Here is a 20,091-nt window from a genome sequence, read left to right on the forward strand (position 1 = left end):
CCCGAATTCACAACAGCCACAGCATTCTTACACATTTGTTTGTACCAATTTGACTGCTTAACTTATGGAAAAACATGCCAAAGTTATGTAATATTGCCCTGAAAAATAAACCTCAGGGTGGCAGAATATAGTCTCGAACCAGACATAATGTTGGTGCTTTGTATACTGTAGATGTAAAAAAGAAATGACCTCAACGAACGAAAAATAAAGCCAAGAAAGACAAGACAGCTTTAAAACACACAAGATGGCCACGTCAGCATCCCATATTATTCCAGATGAAAATATCTCTTTCCCCACTAACAACAATTAACAGACACATTTCGCTTGCAGGCAAAACCTGGCTGCCGTAGTGTAGCTTGGTTTTATTTATGTCCACAAATATTTCAAAAAAATTACAAAATACTCAAATGGAGAGAACACAGAAGTCACGATTTCTGGGTTTCTACTCTGTTTACACTGTGTTATCCCATGGCAAACTACTCATATATACATTAAGCTTCAAGATATATATAAATGTAGCAGTCAGAATGTACACTCTGCTTTAACGGTGCAGTGAAACAAGCTCAACCATGACGACATAGAACAAGAGAGACATTTTGAAAACACTAAAGCAAAAGTAAAAAAAAAAATAAAAATCAACTTTTGAAACAGAGGAAAAATAAGAGAGATTTCTGAAAGAAAATTAAAAGGTCTGGGTTGTTTTAATAGGGCATCGAACACCAAGATGGCTTCAAAAACCACTGCATGTAAAGTTGTAGTTAATCATGGGTCTAAAATGGAAGAATTTCAGTGCTTATTTGCTGAATGATGTGAACAACAAACCTCCTACAAATTATCAGAATGCTTTTCTTAAAAGCAAAAAAACAAGAGATCAATGAACAGCTTTTGAACAGAACTGCAAACTTCAGCTGAAAAAAATACAGAGAGAGAAGAGAACACCGCCGGAGGCAATTAGCTTTTTTTTCCTTAAGAAGAACCACAGCTAAAAATAACACCAAAAGAGAAGGGTCAGATGAAATGGCTGAAGAGGCTGAACTCCCCCAAATTCCCAAATTCCACACGGTAAAAACAAGGAGGGGAGGTTTAACTGAAATGGGCCTAATGAGACTTTTAAAGTAAACTGAGGCCCTCTCTGCTGAGCAGACTGATCTTACCAGCTACTCCACTGTTAGCAAAAGTGAAAACTGCTCCTCAGGAGAAAACCATCTCGCTGATCGCTGCAGACAGCGACTGAAGGCATCGACTGAAGATGACTTTACCATCTAGATTGACCTCACGGTTTCCAAATCTCAGAAACACTAGCTGTTCCTTCTAATACCTCCAGAGAGAGATCAAATATAGCAGACGGAACTGATTAAATGCTATTGCAGTTCTTTAGCGCTGAGAAATCTGGAATGGAGGAGAGAAAAAAAGTCAGATCAACATGAGCTGAAATAGTCTTCCTCTCTCTCCTACACACTCTTGCATTAAGTGGACCTAGAATGACCTGATGTGTATTTTTAATTGGTAAACTGATGTTACTCACTGCCTAACAGGAATCTTCGGGTGCTGACACTGGATTGAGATCCATGAGGTGGGTAGAGCACTGTGCACACCGTGCCTTCCATCAGAACGTATGATTAACTACAAGTTTATCAAACATGGCTCGATACAGTCCTATGACACAACCATCACACTGAACAGTCTACAACAGCAGAGAGAGCACTCGGTGAGCTGAAGAGAGAGAATGGGGGGGAAGTTATGCACCAGCAGGAAAAACGGCCAGCAGATTCAGATGTCCATTGGTTGCATCACCTTCTGCTCCGGCAAAGTAAAAACATGGGAAAACAGTAAAAAAATAAATTCTGCCTTGACAGTAAGTAGAGCTGTCTCCAAAATAATGGTCACTGGCCTTCTGTGTGTTCCTCTCCTTTTACCATCCTCATGGGACCTAGCCAACAGGAGTTATTCTGCGTGGACCTGTTGTGTTGGGAGTCAGTAAATGTTACTGTCCGTATATCCGGTTAATCCCAAAGCCGCGAGCTCCTGAGATACAGAACACCGGTGGCAATTAAGAAGTTTTTGCTTACAAAAGCAAAATTAAAACAGTCAAAGAGAAATACAAACCGGTTTTTGCAAAACAACTTTAAGAACATTAACCGAGTTGCCTATCGGCTTTTCGTAAGAACGTATCAAACGTAAGAGGCCAGAAAGAGCACGTCCTCCAAAAACGTGCATGTGCATACAAAATTCTGGCTGTACTGGTTTGAGCCACAGAACGTTTTAAAAAAGAGATTTTAGAACAGGTTATTTCTTTGAACCTTTGCCTAAAGTCTAAAACCAATGCAGTTAGCTTAAGTTTCAAAAGGGAATAGGAAAGAAGTGTATTATGGCCACACTGGAAATTAACCCTTAAAGTAGGCATCAAAAGGGTAAGCTGGTTCCAAGGGACACCTGCACTGCTGAGAAACCCAACTCAACAGAAATCACCTGCAGAACAGAGAGATGTAACGCGTAACAAAAAAACCCAAACAAACCAGAAAACCAAGAACAGAAACAGTCATTTGCAACATTATCCCTGCAACTCCCTTTAATGCTTATTGTTGATATTAAACCAAATTTCAAGCTTTTACCCATTTGAAATTATTGATACCCATCATTCCCTTTAATTAAAGGGATAATTATATATATATTTTTTATTAAAAAATCAACTCTGTATTCTGTCAATACCAGGTAGGAATTCACAAGTTGTGATGTTACTGAAAATCAAGATAAACGTTTCTGGAGTTTTGTTTTGTTTTGTTTCTCCCCTCTACCCAAAAAAAGTTATTTACAGACTTAAAAAGCCATGCTGCAGAACTGAGCTCTCTTTAAAATTATGAAGATTTCCTACAATGTATTAAAATAAAAGTAGATTTTTATTATTATAGCACTTGGATTCAGAGCTTGTTATGTCACCTACTTGCAATCCTTGTTTTTTTTAAAATAGCTATAGATGCATCGAGTGTCTCTTCACGCACAGTGACTTGTGTTGTGAACCTGATTCTAGCACCTACTCAAAACAAACTAGTAAGGAAAAAAAAACCAAGATTGCAGGAAGTTCTCTGAATATTCCACACAGTCCTGTACTTTCAATAGGCTTCTGAATACGTTGTCATGCAGGGAGACCCACACCAGTCTTGAGAAATCTTCTCTACAAATGAACACACTGCTGATAAGTCTCTACTTGTTGGGTGGTTGATTCTGTTTTAAATATATAAAGAAATCTTTATAAGATATTCTTTTCCTTTTGTAGCTCTTATTGTATGTAAAAATGTTCCACTCCTTCCCAAGGACTGGGGTTTCCATAGCCAGCATTACAAATAAATAATTTATTATAACTGTTTGTCGCCTTCTTTCTTCAGTCGACTGAAAGAGAAAGAAAACTCATTTTAACATAACGAAGGAGGTGTCACCACACTTCAGAGACAACTCGCCTTCCTGCTAACCTCGCCCTCCTGCCCTGAAGGGAACAGAGGCTGCAAGAGGACTTGTGAGCCTTCCGCACAGAACTGAAAGGCATTGTAACAGCAGCGATAACGCTGCCTGTTGTGGAAGGAAGCGATGACCTTTTGCTACTTGAAGTGCTCCTTACATGTCAGCGAGATGGCTGCTGCCAGCTCATCGAGCTCCAGCTTTATCTGCAGCTGCAGATGTTACAGGAGGCTGCGGGCAGACTGGCTGCCCCCGTGGCACGAGGCCAGCAGGGCAAATCAAGGACTGAAACACTCCAGTAAAGCACGGCAAGGCAGGGGTTTAATACGCTGCTTCCCATATATCCTTGCCACCCACAGACATGCAGAAATACCCCTACTAGGTGCTGGCGGCTCTTTGTTCTTAGCAATCGCTGCCAAACAGGAAATAAGGAGCTGTTACATAAGGCAGGCCAGGAGAACCACTCTACCACTATCAACACCATATAGCATTCTGGAGAGAAAGAACGCTCACGATCCATCCAGGCATTCTCTGCTCTATTATTCATACATTTCAACTTCCTATTGCCTTTAGCAATTTCTTAAGATGCATCAAATTCTTCCCCTCTCCTCATTCAGAAAGCTTTTTACCCACTCTCCTCCACTGCTCTCAAGAAAGAGAGATGTGGAAGCAGCAATCATAACATACATCACACAAAAAACCCCATTTAGATGTAATTCTGCAATGTGAGACTCAGCTAGTCTACATCTCGTGCCAGTAATTTGTACCTAGATTCTAATCAGCCCTACCTCCTCTGCCCAAATTAAGTTTCAGTACAGCTTCACCATCTTCCCTAACCGCATCAGGACAGTAATTTGGCACACAATAAGGCAGGCAGCAATTTAGAAGACAAAAGGTGGAATGTGGATAAAAAACAAGGAAGCTGTAGCACCCCTCACAGTCTCCAAACGCCTTCAGTGCTCCTCTCACCTGTAATAATCTTCCTGACTTGGTAGGTGACCACCATGCATGTGAGGATGCCCGTGCAACCACTGCTGCTCCATTGCCAGTCTTTGCAGCTCTGCGGACTGGGCGTGCATGGCCTGCAGCTGGTGGGCTGCTGACATCGGAGGTGGAATGGCACCAGGCAGATCTCGTGGATAAGGAGTACCTAAGAGAGATTTGCCCCCTTTTAGACACCTCTTTGCTATGCAGAGAGTTGTCCCAGGAAGCCTTTTTTTTATTTAAACAAACCAAACGATCAACCTTTGACTGTAACTTAAGTTACAGCTCAACTCCACCAATTCCCCTCCCAAGATATGCCAAGAGCCAGAAGGTCGCAGTTCAGGTCAAGCGAAAACCTTCATAGAGGACCATAAAATGCTCTCACCGAAGACTGGATGTCGGAGCATTTCATGCTCGTGAGGTGGCTGCCCTAGCAACGGGTTGGGGATGGTCCCAGGTGGGTAGGGAAAACGTGCCAAATGGGGTCCAGCTGCTAAAGGATCCACCAGCGGGTGAACAGGTCCTGCTGAACCTTTAAAAGAGGGAAAGAAAAAAACCTCTGTTGGCAAAAGATGACACTGTCACCACTCTTGTGTGGAGAGGGACAACTGTAGAGCACCTTCTCTAACGCTGTTTTACCAATGGGATGAAAAGACACCAACAAAACCTAAAAACCACTTTATCAGCTCATCTGAAATCTCTGCATGTTAGGCTGTCAGCAGATCACAGAGGAACTGCAAAGGGAAGGAATACAACACAGCTGATAGTTTTCTAGTGGTTGGAATGGGTCCAGAGCAGAAATGTGCGGTCATTTCACCCTCTGTCAGTCCCAACTCAAGGAGACACACACACAGGTTATGCACCTTCAGGCTGTACCCACCTATGGAGCTACTCTGGAGCAAGAACTACTTGGAGACGCTCGAGAGCCCCTAACTGAATGTTAACCTGGCATTCAAGATTAAGGCCAAATTACTTTTCAAATACAGGTAAGAGACTTGACAAGGAATTCATCTGGCTTTGTCTGCCACAGTCTCTCACTACACAGAAAGTGAGAATGTACCAGCAATAGTTTCATCCAGATCACGTAACTTGCAAATATCTAGACTTACCTGCAGAGATGGTGACTTACAACAGAATCATAGAATAGTTTGGGTTGGAAGGGACCTTAAAGCCCATCCAGTTCCAACTCCCCTGCCATGGGCAGGGACACCTCCCACTGGATCAGGGGCTCCAAGCCCCATCCAGCCTGGCCTTGAACACCCCCAGGGATGGGGCAGCCACAACTTCCCTGGGCAACCTGTTCCAGTGCCTCAGCACTCTCATCATGAAGAAATTCTTCCTTATGTTCAGTCTAAATCTGCCCCTCTCCAGTTTATAACCATTGCCCTTTGTCTTATCATTATCAGTCCCTGTTAGTGTAGGTAATTCCTGTTTTTAAACAGTCCCTCTCCAGATTTTTGGAGCCCCTTTAGGTACTGGAAGGTCGCTCTAAGGTCTCCTCAGAGCTTTCTCTTCTCCAGGCTGAACAAGCCCCACTCTCTCAGCCTGTCCTTGTACAGACACAATCTACGACAAACTGCTTCTGCTCTCAAGAGGTTATTATGCAAACCTGCCTCAAATTGAACCAGTCTGTAATTTGCTTGGGTCTCAACCCAAGCCCAAAGCTGACAGCTTTAAGAATGCTGATACTCAGCGCTATCGCCTCCCACCTGTAACCCCCCAGCCCTGACCAGTCTCACGAGGCTCTGCTGATGGCCTTGATATACAATTTGGCTTCTGCAACAGCACTCAAATTCCTTCCAAACTCCAAAAAGCAGACATCGTAGCCATGTTTAATGCATAGTGCTCCAAGGCAAAGTATGCTACATTTGCTTGCACAAACACACCATTTGTAGCTGGCTGCACCAGAAGCTTCACTTTAAATACTTGAATCTTTTTTTCTTCTTCCTTAGCAGCAACTGCACCTGGGGCCTTGCTCGCTGTTTTCTATCCAGTCTGCCACCAGAAAATCAGAAAAATCCTGCTTAGTGCCTCATCTTCCAGGTTCCAGACTGGAGTAACCACATATCTTGCTTTAGAAATGAAAACGGCATAAATTCATTTTTGAGACTAAAATACTTCTGTGGAAAAAAAATTCCCATGCATAGGAATACTCTGCTGCAAAAAAAAGGTGCCAATCCATAAAGTCAGATGGTTCTTAGGAGAACTGTGACAGAGAATTTCAGCTCAACTAAAGCCAGATGGCGGGCACGTCAAATGGCTAAAGAAATGAAGTCTTTCTCCTCCAACTTCTTTTTTTTTCAGCTTCTCTATGTAAATTCCAGCTTCAGCTCCTCTCCAGCTATAACTTAAAACAGCTGGCAGCACTGGCAGTGTGACCAGTTCCATGACAGCTCTCCTAGTGAATTATCTACTCCAAGTGGAGTCCCCACTGGTACAGCAAACACCACTCTAAGGCGGTGCTCTAGAACTCCAGTACTTCAAATATAAACAAAAAGAAAACCCAGCAAACCTTTTACAGTCTCAAAATTGCTGTATTGTAACCACCATTTACTTCACCTCTGCGACTGGTCCACCTTACCTAGAAGTACTTGTTTGCATTTCAGCAACCTTATAGAGTACCCAAAGCCACATCAAAATCAAGAGAACAGGAATTTTGCCACGTGAATTCCAGAGTCGCAGCCTGCCTGATTCGGGTCGAGTTCTGCTAGCAGCCCATGAGAGAGACTCCCCAGGAAACCGCCCGCCCCGTTTCCCTGGGCTCACCTTGATGCAAGGGATCCTGCTGATGTAGGTGTAAATGCGAGTGTATGTGTGAGTGTTGGTGATGGTGAGGCGTAACGTTGAACATCTGGAGCCGCGCCAAGGGGTCGTTGGTCAGCGATGCCATCCGCTCGGCATGTATTCTCTCTGCTGCCAGTCTGTCAGGGTAGCTCATTTCAGGCCGTAACTGCGGGCCTGCCAGTGCAAGTCTCTCTCTTTCGAGGGGGTTCAAACCCGGATGGAAGGAAGCAAATGGGTGAGGTCCTGCTGTTGGGGGAATAGTCAGTGCGCCGTGCCTGGCAAAATGCTCCATGGGGTTAGTAGCTGGGTGCAGCGCATCCAGCTCTGGAGGCTTCACCTCAAAGCCAGGTTTCATCCTCTCTCTCAACTCCCTTTCCCGGATTTCTCGCTCCCGGATTTCCCGTTCTCGCAGCTCTCGTTCCCGAATGGTGGGATCCACGTTGTAGAGGCCAGGCATATGGTAGGCCAGCAGTGGATCAGTGGGGTTTAGGGGGACAAAGAACGGATGGTTACGGTTTGTTGGCGACATGACATGAGGACGGGCGTATTCACTCAGTGTTCGTAACGCAGGTGTATCGGGACCAATATAAGGTGGTACAGCAGCAATGGTTGTCGGCGGAGGTTCAAATGAAGGTCTCATGTGTGCTGGCCCGCTGAGCTGAGATTCTCCAAGACGGCCTTCGTGGGAGGAGCTGGATACCTTCTGCTGCACAGAATGGGGGAAAAGAATTTTACTTCATAGAATCATAGAATCACCAAGTTGGAAAAGACCCACCGGATCCCCGAGACACATTTGGCTTAAAAACACAGCAAGTACACACTTCCCTTCCTGTGCTTCAAGTTCTACAGGGAAGTAAGTTCAGCCTGCCGAGCCTTACGACTCCTGCAGTTGAATGCTCCGATGTGCTTTGGGGAAGAACTGGATCCTGTCTGTCCTGTAGGCCAAACAATAACTACTTTGTAGCAGCAGTCTCAAAGCTAAACCAAAGGCTTTGCAATCAGTAAAGCGGCAACCAGCTGGGACACATCACAGCTACCCAAACGGCTGGCTGCTACATGTCACTACAGACCAGTCTCGTCCACAGGGTGCTTTTGCTCTCCTCTACACTTGCAAGAGGTGCTCACAGCCGGCTGGCTTTCACTCCATACGCACCTACATTCACAAATACCTGATTGCACACGCGTGAAAGCGTTTCTGGAGATTTGCATTCCAGTCACCACTCAGGTCAGATCCTATCAGGCCAACTCCCTTGAACAGCTCTTAGCTACAAATAAACCTACCGCAGCTCGTTCTGCTTCTCTTTCACGTTCCCGCTCCCTCTCTCTTTCCTTCTCCTTTTCTTTTTCTCTTTCCCTCTCTTCTCTGGCTTTCTGCTCTGCTTCCCTTTTGGCCTTTTCGATGGCCTCTTCTCTCTTCTTGGCCAGTTTCGATCCTGCCAGAGGCATAAAGTATAAGTCTGCTCTTGAGCATGAATTGTAGCCACGGTCCAGATGCTTATAGAACCTGAAAGAAATGAAACAGAAAGAGCTCAGCCCTGGGAAAGATGCAAGAGCATGTGATTTAAGAGTTCTACATAAAAAAGAAGAAATTATCACTCTACACTTACAGCATTACCAGCTTCCCTGAAAGCCAGGAGAAAATTAATTGTACCATATTACTCCACAGACAAGCAGAGCACAAACCTCCTCTCACTATCACAAACTGTCACACCTTGTCTGAATACACTGGTGGAAAGAGCGTCTTTCCAGAAAAACAGAGCAAACCCATGCTGGCGAGAGCGCCTGACAAGATGCACATGTAAACACACTCAGCTCCCACAGGAGCTCCTTTCTCAGTTTTCGAGAGCATTCTGCTACCCAGAAAAAGAGAGCACGTTAAGGAAGCACAACCCACGACCTCCATACCTGGCTGACTGACTGGCATGGCTTGGTGTATCCACCACAGTCGGCTCCGGTGATGGACTTCGAGGCGGAGGGGGAGGGCTTTCTGGTTCCTCAGCTTCATCGGGGACTTCTTCTTTGATTTGAATAGGTGGCAGCGTGCAGGCCGTCACCACCGGCACGTTCCCACTAGACGCTGCTGATGTGGAGATGGAAGTCTGAAGCGGGATGCCAGGCACAGCGGGTGGTGTGGAAGTGGAAGGGCAGGAAGGAGGGGTGATGGAAGGTGGGCCTCCAGGGACAAACGGATGCTGGGAAAAGGGGGGCTGGGAGGATACCTGATGGAGTCCAGATGGGGGGTGATTAGCAGGGGGGGGAAGGCTCTGACTCTGCGTCAGTACGGGAGGCTGGGCTTGCGAGGACTGCAGCGGCTGGCTCTGAGGCATCAGCTGCAAAGGAGGAGGGTGCGCAGATGGAGGATGATGAGTTGAGAGGGAGCTCAGAGGCTTCAAAGCAGGTGGTGGAGGCAAGTTGGAGTTCATCGAGAATGGAGAAGGGCCAGAGAGATGAGGAGGGTGCTTGTGGGATGGAGCAGTGGGGAGCTGAGGGATCGGGGTGGTAGGGGGAGGTTTGATGTGAGGCATGGCCATGGGTGCAGGGGGCAGGGGCTGCTCCCGCGGAGGCTGCGCCTGCTGCAGCGAGGTTGCGGTTGGCAGGACAGGCTGCGTTACCTGAACCTGGAGAGCGGAGTGAGAATGAGACGGCGCTTGTGTCTGAAGGGGAACCTGAGACTGAGATGACTGAGTGGGGAGGGAGAATGGCTGGGAAGGTACAGGATGAGGCAGGAGGGTCTGAGCCTGCAGGCTGTGAGGGGCAGGCTGGGCCTGACCGTGGAGCGGAGGCTGCGAGTGAGGCTGTGACGAGGCAGGGGTGGGCTGGCTCTGCGACACGCTCATGGGCTGCAGAGGCGGGTGGGGTGACGGGAGTCTCTGCGGGTGCAGAGCAGGGGCCTGCTGTATGTGAGAATGGGGAGGCGGAGGGGCAGGGGCCTGGGGCTGGCTGGGGGGCTGAGATGCTGACGGTGAGACCTGTGGTGCAGCTGAAGTAGCACTCGACACGGCTGGCAGCGATGCTGGTATCTGGGCCGATACAGGTGGTGTAGGAGGAGGAGCTTGGCCAGAACCGCTCTGTGCCTGAAGCACTTGGGGCTGTGCCTGCAGCACTTGCTGTTGAGCAGATGAATCTGAGTCGCTCTCATTGTCTTGAGGGCTAGGGATGCTGGGTGACGTGCTGCGGTTATCCTGATCAATGTCCTTGGGATCGCTGCTCCCTTCGTCATTGACGCTGCGGCTGTCAGAGCTCTCGCCTTCACCCTCACCCTCTGATGGAGAGTTTGGCCTGCTTATCTCCTGCAGGGAGAGGGGAAGAGCAACCACCATGCATGAGAAAACTGCACACAGAACATGCCATACGATGCAACCTATTCCACACGCTGTGCAAACACAAGTGCAAGTACCAATATTTGAACCTCAGAGAACGTAAAACCAGCACAGACAACATAAATAACCAAAGTGAGGGCACAAAGATAACAGAGCCAAGCTCTTTTTCAATGGGGGTAAACTGAAATAAAGGATGTTCTGCCTGAACACCACGAAACACTTTTTCACTACAAGGGTGACCAAGCATTGAAACCAGTTGCCGAGAGAAGTTGTGGACACTCCATCTTTGGAGATACTCTTTACAGTTTGTTAACCAGGTTTGCAACCCCTCCCACTCTCAACATGCTCCTAAGTGGGACTCACTTGAGTTTTGGATTTTTTGGCATTGGACCTGTCAGGTTCCTCTGTGTCAGAAGCTGCCTTTTCCCGCTGCCTCTTGGAGTTCTTGAGAGGAGAAGACACCTCTTCTTTTATCTTCTGCCACAAACAAAGCGTAACACAACAGTTACCAGTGATGTAAATGCAAAAGTCAACCAAGCATATGCCAGGGCTACTGTATGTAATCAAATAAACAAGAAGGGTTCCTCTGGGGCAGGAGAACTCATCAGAAGTTGAGAGAGTCGGTATTTAACAATGCAATATGCATCTGTCCCTCTGTCCAGTTCCAGGGGAACCTGTTCTGGAGCCGCTGCTTCCACCACCGCCAAGGAGCAGCTCGCAGAAGAACACTTGAGCCAATCCCTCTGGAGGTCATGTTTAAGAGGGAAACCCAAGCAAACTGCAATTTTACTTCTGCAGACAGAGAGCCAAGGAGCAGTTTGCATACAAACACTGCACACATTTCTGACATAAGGTAGCAGGAAAAAGGAACATGGAGTAAAGTGTTCCTCATCGTGTGGTTTCAAGCTCTGAAAGCAAAGGAATATTTTAAACAAAGCAGTTGTCTTCAGCTGTGTAGAAGCAAGTCCATCAGGAACGCAGACCAGATCAACTGGCCCAGTGTATTCCTCCAACCAAGACCAACACCTGTTGTTAGCAAGGATGGAGCAAGCATTTCTGAGAAGACAGGCACAGGATAAGCCTCTTTCTGGAAGTCTTGCTTTACTCCTGGTATTTTGAGAGGGATATTTTCATATGCAATCAAATACAAGGCTAACAGTGAGTAGCTATTACAAGATTACTACCTTCTTTCATGGCCTGGGCCAGCTTCATACATCACATAATTACCAAACCTAACTCCACATTTTGCTAAGTTCTCAGTTTTATCATGTGAAAAACTTGCTCTGTGCTCCACTTTTGACTTATGGATCTTTTTTAGGTTTATTTTTAACTTGCTGCTTTTCAATTTATGCTGCCTAACGGCCAGCCTTCCCACTTCATCTGGCTTTGTTCCTTCAGTGCTCTCTTGGAAAGGCACTTACTCATTCAAACAGACTAAACTGTCAGCTTGCTCTGATAAAACATCAAATATACACACAGAACCCCAACAACAGAAGCAGCCTCAATTACTACATATTCATATTCCTTTGTAAACAAAGATTAAGTACTGCTTAAAAAAAAAATCCCTAAAACTGTCTACTTGTCTCGAATGTAGCATTTCTGATCTGTATTGCTTCCATGAGCCTAATGCTTGCATTTGCATCTGAAATCGAAGGATTAGTTTATCATGAGAGCAGTGAGGTTATATGGGGATACTTTAATGTTAGTTATCACTGCACATCCTTATGCGCAGGAACAAAATACCAGTCTGATGCACCATTAATTTTGTTACTTATCCACGTAAGTAGGAATTTCTAGGTCACCAAGAGAACCCCTGGCCTCCTAGAACCTGCATCTCCATTACCTGACTGACGAGGCCTCAGGTGTCCAGTCTGAACAGAAAAGAAGAATGGGAAAATCTTACCTTGGTAGACTTCTTCACTGAATCTGCTTTGCTGTCATTACTGGAGGTGCTGGCAGCGCTAGGAGAGTTGCGGCCACTCGAACGGATGTCTTCATTAATAGGTGAGGCTCTACCATCAGGGCTGGCTGGCTGCTTTTTACGACCACTACGTAGTGTAGACATCTATTTGTTTAATAGAAACAAAAGCATATCAAAGTCAGCATTTGTCCAACCTCTTTATTTTTCTGTCTTATAGCAGGGGCATGGATGGAGCACACCTGCTAAGAGCTTGAAAAATGAAAAACCAAGAGCATTTAACATTGAAACATTTTTTCTGGCAAGCTCGTTTGGACTTAGAGAGGCAAATCCTTGATATGTATACTCAAAAATATTAAGTGCCGGTTATTTTACTTAATAGTGCCTGCCAGAAATGACAACATTAGAAGGATGTTCCAAAGCTGCTGCTGTTAGCATGCTCAGTTTTCTTCATAAAATGCATGCACACACATTTGCAAGCGTGCATCACACACAGTGAACGAGGCAGGAGAGGACCCTCAGATTCCATTAAAAACAGGTCTACCTCTAGGCACTGAAGCAGTCAAGACCAGTTTCTAAAACCACAGTTTCAATGTGCTCCAGCTCCATGATGAGGAACCACAGCGCAGCACGTGAATGCTGCTTCCCTCCCAGTCTGGCAGTGCTTTGGGTGCCTGGCAACCATCAAAACACTGAAGCCAACCTCACCTGACAGTGCAGCCTCACCAGAGGTTTAGAAGCAATGGTCCAGTCATCATGATCAGAAAGATGGAGAGGGGAGGGCAAGGAAAAGATCTGCTGCTTCCTATCAGCCAGAACCCAAAGCAAATATCAAATTAAGCAGGGCGGCTGTCAGAGATCTCACAAGTGACTTGCAGACAGCGAGGCTCGTGGCATTACACCCCCAGTGAAAACTGGGTGACAGAGCACACTGACTACAGGAGCAAACTACTGCTTTCTGTAGGGAAGGGATTTTAATTCCAGTAACAGGAAGAGACCGCACAAATGGCATTTTATTTAAATCTCTTCCCTTAAAATAAGCCCAAGGGCTTACCTCGGACAGGATCCAGCTGGAAGAAGGACACATGCTAGTACAGAATCTGTAATGACACACTGGTCAAATGCCCCCTTACGATGACAGTCCACTGCCGGTCATTAAAAATGGAAATAACAAGTTTGACTAGAACTTGCAAAAGAGACATTTCAGCTCCTTTCTCCAAGGAAAGCCTCAACATGAGCAGATCTCACGCTTGCACACACAAAGGCAGCGGCAGGCACGCACACAGCAAACAAGCAAGATGGAAAAAGCGACATTTTAGAAGTTTGACTACCTTTTTCCAGCCACCACCTCCTCTTTACAGAAGAAGCTGCAATGCAAGAGTGTTAAGCCTACCGAGCCTCGACTCCGCCTTGTCCTCATGCTATGCTTTCCACTAAGTCCATCATCTTCCTCTTTGACAGGCTTAAACATAAAGGGCGGAGGGTCTACAGGCTTCTCGATGGGTGGCAGCTCTCCGTATTTTTTGAAGTGGATGCGACAATCGGTGCACAATAAAATGTTTTCTCGACCGCCGTGGTGCCAGTCCTTGGAGGCTTGGGGCAGGAAAAGCAACAGCTTAGAAACACGCAATCGGTACCACATTCTCAGCACAAACACTCTGCATTAGTAAAAATGCACACAACAACTAAGAAAGCAGCTGGTTTTCAACGGGCAAAGTTAAGACAAACTTCTGGACAACTTCGGCTTGTTCCAGGCTCAGTCTGAGTTCCACTTCTCATCTTCAATATTCAATTTACAAACTCTTTGTTTACTTAAGCAATTACAGCTTTGAATACACAGCAGCCTCATCTGCTCTACCTGGCAACTACAGGCAGCTGTTGTTCTCCAAAGCTGTGGTTTCTTAAAACAAAGTGAGCTATGAACTCCTCATTTCCTTCCCTTCCCTATTCTAGGGCTCAAAATTCCATGCCATGCACATGCCCCAATACCACACAACCTTCAGGAATACTACAGGAATGAGACTTACAAAAGGCATTCGGTGCAGAAGTTTTGTGTGTGACAGGCACAGTCCAATATTGATGTGCTACATCACTAGTGGATTAGAGATTATAGATTATGTAGGTTTTTCCTGTTTAAAGATCTACCTCTCGGCATTCTCCTTTGTCACAGCAATATTAAGTTGCAATAGCAAAGCACGACTAACCCTGTGAGGAACACCGTACATTTTAGCTGATTCAACCCCACTTTTTTTGAGCAGCTGTACATGCACAGGAACTGCTCTTGCTTGAATGCACCTGCATTAAACATAAGGCAGAAAGGAGAGAAATACAGCAATGAATCAGGTGCCTACTGGTTGTGAAGCAGTGACGACAGGCGTAGCCCTTCAGTTCCTGTTCGCTGTCCTCACTGTCAAAGTCATCTTCACTGGCTGAGCTCAAGTCCACTGAAAAAAGTAAAGAACAAGGGAAGAGGAGGGGAAGAGAAAAGAACAACTCAGCAGGATTTTCTAATTTCCCCCTACTTGGCTAAAATAACCATTAACGACAACAGCTCTCGCATACATTTTGTGCCTTCCTACAACCACCTTGCCTGGATTCTGATCATGAAAACTAAGCAAGGTCCAACCTGAAGACTACAGAAGAGTTCCAGGAATGCACTGAGTGACACCATGCACACAACTCTGGATTCAGTACTTGTTACTTTTCCAATTAAGTTGTCGTTCAAACACTGCTCATGCGTAGGTAGAGAAGCTGTGCTCTTAAAGCACAATTTTCAAGAGAAAAGATGTTAATCTCTAGAACCTGGTCAAATTTAAAATCGGATATTCTATACTCGACCTTACTTGACCAGATTCCGTAGACAGATACTGTGGTGGCTCTTAAGGTTTTTATTTTGCTTCCAGACAGCATCTTCTAACCCAGATGGGCGGCTGGATGTAACCCAAGAGCTGAATGTGTTTTACGGGTGGAAGAAAACACAATGCTCGTATAGAATGTATCTGATTGAAAGACATAGTGATTCTTCCGGAGAAGAGGTACTACAAGGATATTAGCAGCTGTCCCTTTCTTACCACAAGCCTCTGTAAAATGTTTAAACTTGTGGCAAAACTTACATTTCAAGAACGTCATGATTCGAAGGAGTGGAGAGTATGGAAAGGGCCACTTTTCGTTGGGGCAAACAGTAAATAGCAAATTAGCCGATTACAAGGCTGTGAGCTAAAAAGCACCACCTAAACCACTGAAAATGTGCAGACATCACAAAAACTGCATCTTACCTCATCTTCTAAAAAACAACTCAGGAGTAAATCCTTTCTTACTGAGAGTACTGCATTTTTCTAGCACCACCACCATAAATTCACAACATAACAGGTCTGTAATTTGCCAGAAGCAGAAAGCCCCGTGGCTTCTTTTATTCACATCTTTAATTAAAAAAAGAAGTCCTTCATGGAAGAATATTGTTTTTCTGAAGTTTGCAAGAGCATATTTTGTACTGCACACAGGTTATAGAGAGAGAGGGATTCTACAGTACTTGCCATTAGCATTTGTCATCAACTCATTACCCTTCAAACTAACACAGGGTCCCATTTAATAATGGTACCTGCTAGCACTGCCACAATTTCTACATTAATTCTTGCAGGTATTTAAACCCTGACGGCAAAATTGACACCAGGCTAGGATTTGCTTTCTTTCACTAAATTGGTTTTCATTCTCAGCCCGCAGTCAGATGCATATGGATAGGTCCTTCCAGCCACATGGACTCTGAAGTGCTGAGTATTTTGGATCGAGCTGTAAAGATCCTCACTTTTCGTGCAGACTGAAATCAGCAACTTCAGCAAGGAGAAGCTTATAGTCCTTTCTTACTCCCTCACTAGTGCTCTCTTCAAAATTCTCCCTCCTGCCTGCTCACCACATCCTCCACCTCACCCACACTAATAAGATTCTGCCCATTTCTGCCTTCCACATTGTCCCTTTTCTTTAGAAGGTGTGTAAAATGTGCTGGGTTTAGTCCATAGAAAGACTTAAAACTCACAGGGCAATATAAGCCTTTGACATCAGGATAAAAGCTTCCATGTCCATGCGGACATCACCAATCATAGCCCTTTGCAGTGCAGGAATTCCACTGGTTTGGGTCATTATTCTTGGTTTAGACACTTCTGCTTCAGTCAAGGCCAAAGTTCTTCCAAGATGCATTAAGACACAACAGTGCTGGCTGCAGCACACAGTGAGAGCAAGCAGAAGGTGTGAGTCACCAAGTAGGGATGGAAGAGGCTTCTTTCCAAAGGGATGGAGGACTCCCTCCGTTTTGCATTTTCTAATCCCCATTACTGTAATAAACTAGGGAAAAATACAACACAAACCCACAAAAAGAGTAGGGAAATTCAGTACCAGGGCAACGTTTCCATCCTTATGGGATGCCTTTATGCTTAAGGACTGTGCAAAGCGCTTGGTGATCAAAGACGCATACCGCATTCCAGCATAATGGTACAGGACCAGGAGAGGGCAACTGCCTGAACTCCATTTCCTTGCTTCATTCACTTGATGGCATAGCACCACTACATTACTGTTGCTCCCTGCATCTAAACAAAGATAAATGCATTGCTTTTAGCTCCCACTTACAGAATTCACTGGAGGGGGGCCTGGAGGGAGTGTTGACTGGAGTGGAAGCAGTTCGAGTTTTAATTCTCCGAAACACAGCCTGTCTTCGATGCCTACGGTGGGCTCGAGAACTTGCTGCTTCAGGGGTTTTCTTCCAATAGTAATAGAAGGTGATTAGTTCTCCCTGCAAACACAGAAGGAGTATGTTAGAGGGGCATGCAAATCTGACTCGTCAGCTCTTTTCCTCCCTTTTGCTCTCTGTACATGAGCACATGTATTTTTGTAAGAAGCTCCACGATGGATTTCAGCCAGACAAAAGGAAAAGACAGAAAAAAACCCTCATTATTTTTGGTTTGCTTTTGCAGGGGAGGAACAAAAAGTACATCGATGCTTTCTTACTCCTCTCCTCCTCCACTAGAAAAGAAAAGAGGTTGGGTAGCACGTATCCAGCTTCCACCTGGATGCTGCAGGCGCTGCTGGCCTCAGCATCTCGGCAGTGGGTGCCCTCATCTTGCTGTCAGCACCCTGCTGGCACCTCTACTCAGCTCACAAGGCACCGCAGCCAGAGAGGTCCTGCCTGTCAGTGAGCTGTCAGAACCAATAACTGATAGCTGCCAAGAACTCTCTGGTGTTTACAGAAAGAATAAGGATCAATTCAAACAGATACTGCCATTTTGTCAACCTCCATTCTGCATGCAGATATTTTTAGATATTCCTCTTTAAGCAGCTGAAAGTTGAAATAAAGATGCATTCAGCAAGAAGCCTATAACCATAACTCAACTCTACTACAGTAAACCGTGTTTTAATGTGAATATATATGCCCACATCTAAATTAATTAAGCAGTTAAAAGAGCACACCTAGAGAAATGAGTGATAATTTCACAGCATAATGAATCTGGCTTACGTTCAAAACCTGGAGCAGCTGCCATTCACACCAGCGGATGCAACACTGCACTGAAGAACAGCATGTGGTTTTAATCTCTTTTCTCTTACTTTGAAACCTCATCATTTCCTGGCGACTCGGCTGCCTCTAAGGTAAAAGGTGTTGTTTCTTTCAAGTTGCAAGAGAAAGGCGGCGAAGTTTTAACCAGTCCCTTGAAAAATCAACATCAGAACAAACACACCTGAATTGCCCACAAAAAGGGTTTCTTTGAACTGCATTTTAGGGGATCAAACGCCACCTCCTGCCACCTCCTGCTCCCTCCGTGGGGAATTCCTGCAGCCCATACTCTGGGCAGATCACCCCGTTAACTCTAACACAGACACTCCCTTCATCCAAACTCTTCTCAGGGCCACAAACCAGCAATCCCAGCCCCAGGGACATCTGAAACACTCCAGAGGTCAAAGGAGGATGCTGTTTAGCCAGTCACTGCTGACATTTAAGGCCCTTAAGAATTTTGCCAATGCCTAAATTCAAAACAGCAACACCAGAAAGAGAAAACAACAACTGTGAGATCTGGTGAGAGACAAAAGAGAGGCACTTTTCGTCTGCATCCCACAGCCTCGCATCGATGCTACGGATCCCCACAGCCCTGAGCAACACTCGCACTGAACTGAGTGCAGAGTGAGACTGAGGAGGAGGAGAAGGAGTAAATGGGCAAAAAGGATCATTACCTACAACAGTTGATTCTGAAGGGCAACAGCCCTACTAAAGATATATATATATTTATGTATGTATTATGATAGATATATCTCGTCGGGTTGGATGAGGCTTTGAGCATCTCAATCCAGTGGGAGGTAACCCTGCTCTTAGCACAGGGGTTGGAACTGGATGATTTTTAAGACCTCTCCTCCAGCCCAACTCATTCTATGATTCTGTATAAGTCCTCCCTGAAAAGAACCTAAAAATAAAACAGGTCCATGCTGGTGATGAGCATTCAAGCTATGTCAGGCTTGGGAAGAACAGAGAGTTCTGGGGCTCAGCACCCTGCTTTGCTGCCTCATGTTCCACCGAACGTGTTTGCTTTAGAAATGCTGTATTACTCTGAGTCCATTAAAAGGGCACAAAGTCCACGCAGCACAACTGTTTGTCAAACTGAGGATACGACCTGCACCACCGGGAGGATGAAGCCCTGCAGAAAAGCTTATGCGATGCTTTTCTGAGCTGGAAAGCCTCTTGCAAATTAAACCAGATACATTTTACCTATAAATTAATTTATATCAAATCTGAGGTGTCAGCATCCAGGAGCAAGTCATTAAATCTCATGTCTTTATGTCAGTGAGTTAATGTGTCCTCTGACACATGGCAACAGCAGAGTGCAAACCAATCTGCTTTCCTCCTATCATAAAATAGGAAACGGGAACCTCTCTGAGCTCTATTTACACATCAAAGCCATCAGGTCCCAAGGGAAGTTTAACAACTAATACAAACAGTGCATTATAAACCAAACTTTTTAAAAAACAAATGGTGTATATTTATAGAAAACACGAACTTCATGACCATCACGCTTTTATTTTCCCCCAAGACCCACCCAAAGCTGCAGCAGATAAAGATGAAACAGAAGTTTATCCACCTAGTTTTACCCCATCTGGATATGCTGAAGGACTGGAGAACATTCTGTACTTCAAATTCATCGTCCAACTGCAGAGCTATGACACAGTAAATGACTCAACTTTCTGACAAGGATGGAGAAGTAAAAGCCAGAGAGGAAGCAGACGCAGAGAACGTTCCTGTGACATCCGTACACACAGCTGAGCTGTACTAAGCTGAAAAAAAATTCCATGCCAGATATTATTAGCTGCCTGGCTATCTAATATTATATTGTCTACCTAAGGGATTAAATGCTGGAGTGGAGCAAGTCTGGAAGGATTAGAAACAGCATCCTGGGGACTGCACGGGTGGCAGATGCGGGAGCACAAAGGGGTAAGTCAGGAAAGCTTCGGCTCTACAAACAGGGAGTGAAAACAGCTTCCAGCTTCACTGCAAGTGAGGTCAAATGAACTTTAATCAAACATGCATAGCGTGCACCGCGAAACCCGTGGCACATAAATTCAGGGAACAAAAGCTGTTGCAGAAATCAATAGCCTACTGAAACA

The 20,091-nt window shown here is 45.4% G+C and overlaps 1 protein-coding gene across 4 annotated transcripts in view; it reads right to left on the bottom strand.

Moving 5' to 3' along the window:
- Positions 1-318: 318 nt before the first annotated feature.
- Positions 319-20,091, bottom strand: part of RERE (arginine-glutamic acid dipeptide repeats) — a 148,627-nt gene continuing 128,854 nt past the window's right edge. For 2 of the 4 annotated variants that reach the window (XM_069874669.1, XM_069874672.1), the window contains 11 exons: positions 17,077-17,239; positions 14,811-14,903; positions 13,853-14,052; positions 12,445-12,606; positions 10,905-11,018; positions 9,127-10,511; positions 8,503-8,725; positions 7,204-7,927; positions 4,823-4,969; positions 4,423-4,603; positions 319-3,387 (listed from right to left, as the gene is read on the bottom strand). In XM_069874669.1, the coding sequence (XP_069730770.1) occupies positions 3,354-3,387; positions 4,423-4,603; positions 4,823-4,969; positions 7,204-7,927; positions 8,503-8,725; positions 9,127-10,511; positions 10,905-11,018; positions 12,445-12,606; positions 13,853-14,052; positions 14,811-14,903; positions 17,077-17,239 (3,426 nt within the window). In that variant the 3' untranslated portion in view covers positions 319-3,353. The remainder of the gene's footprint in view (positions 3,388-4,422; positions 4,604-4,822; positions 4,970-7,203; positions 7,928-8,502; positions 8,726-9,126; positions 10,512-10,904; positions 11,019-12,444; positions 12,607-13,852; positions 14,053-14,810; positions 14,904-17,076; positions 17,240-20,091) is intronic. The other 2 variants (XM_069874671.1, XM_069874670.1) reach the window with 2 other exon arrangements.

This window comes from Phaenicophaeus curvirostris, chromosome 22, assembly GCF_032191515.1.
Source record: "Phaenicophaeus curvirostris isolate KB17595 chromosome 22, BPBGC_Pcur_1.0, whole genome shotgun sequence".
Lineage (NCBI taxonomy): Eukaryota > Metazoa > Chordata > Aves > Cuculiformes > Cuculidae > Phaenicophaeus > Phaenicophaeus curvirostris.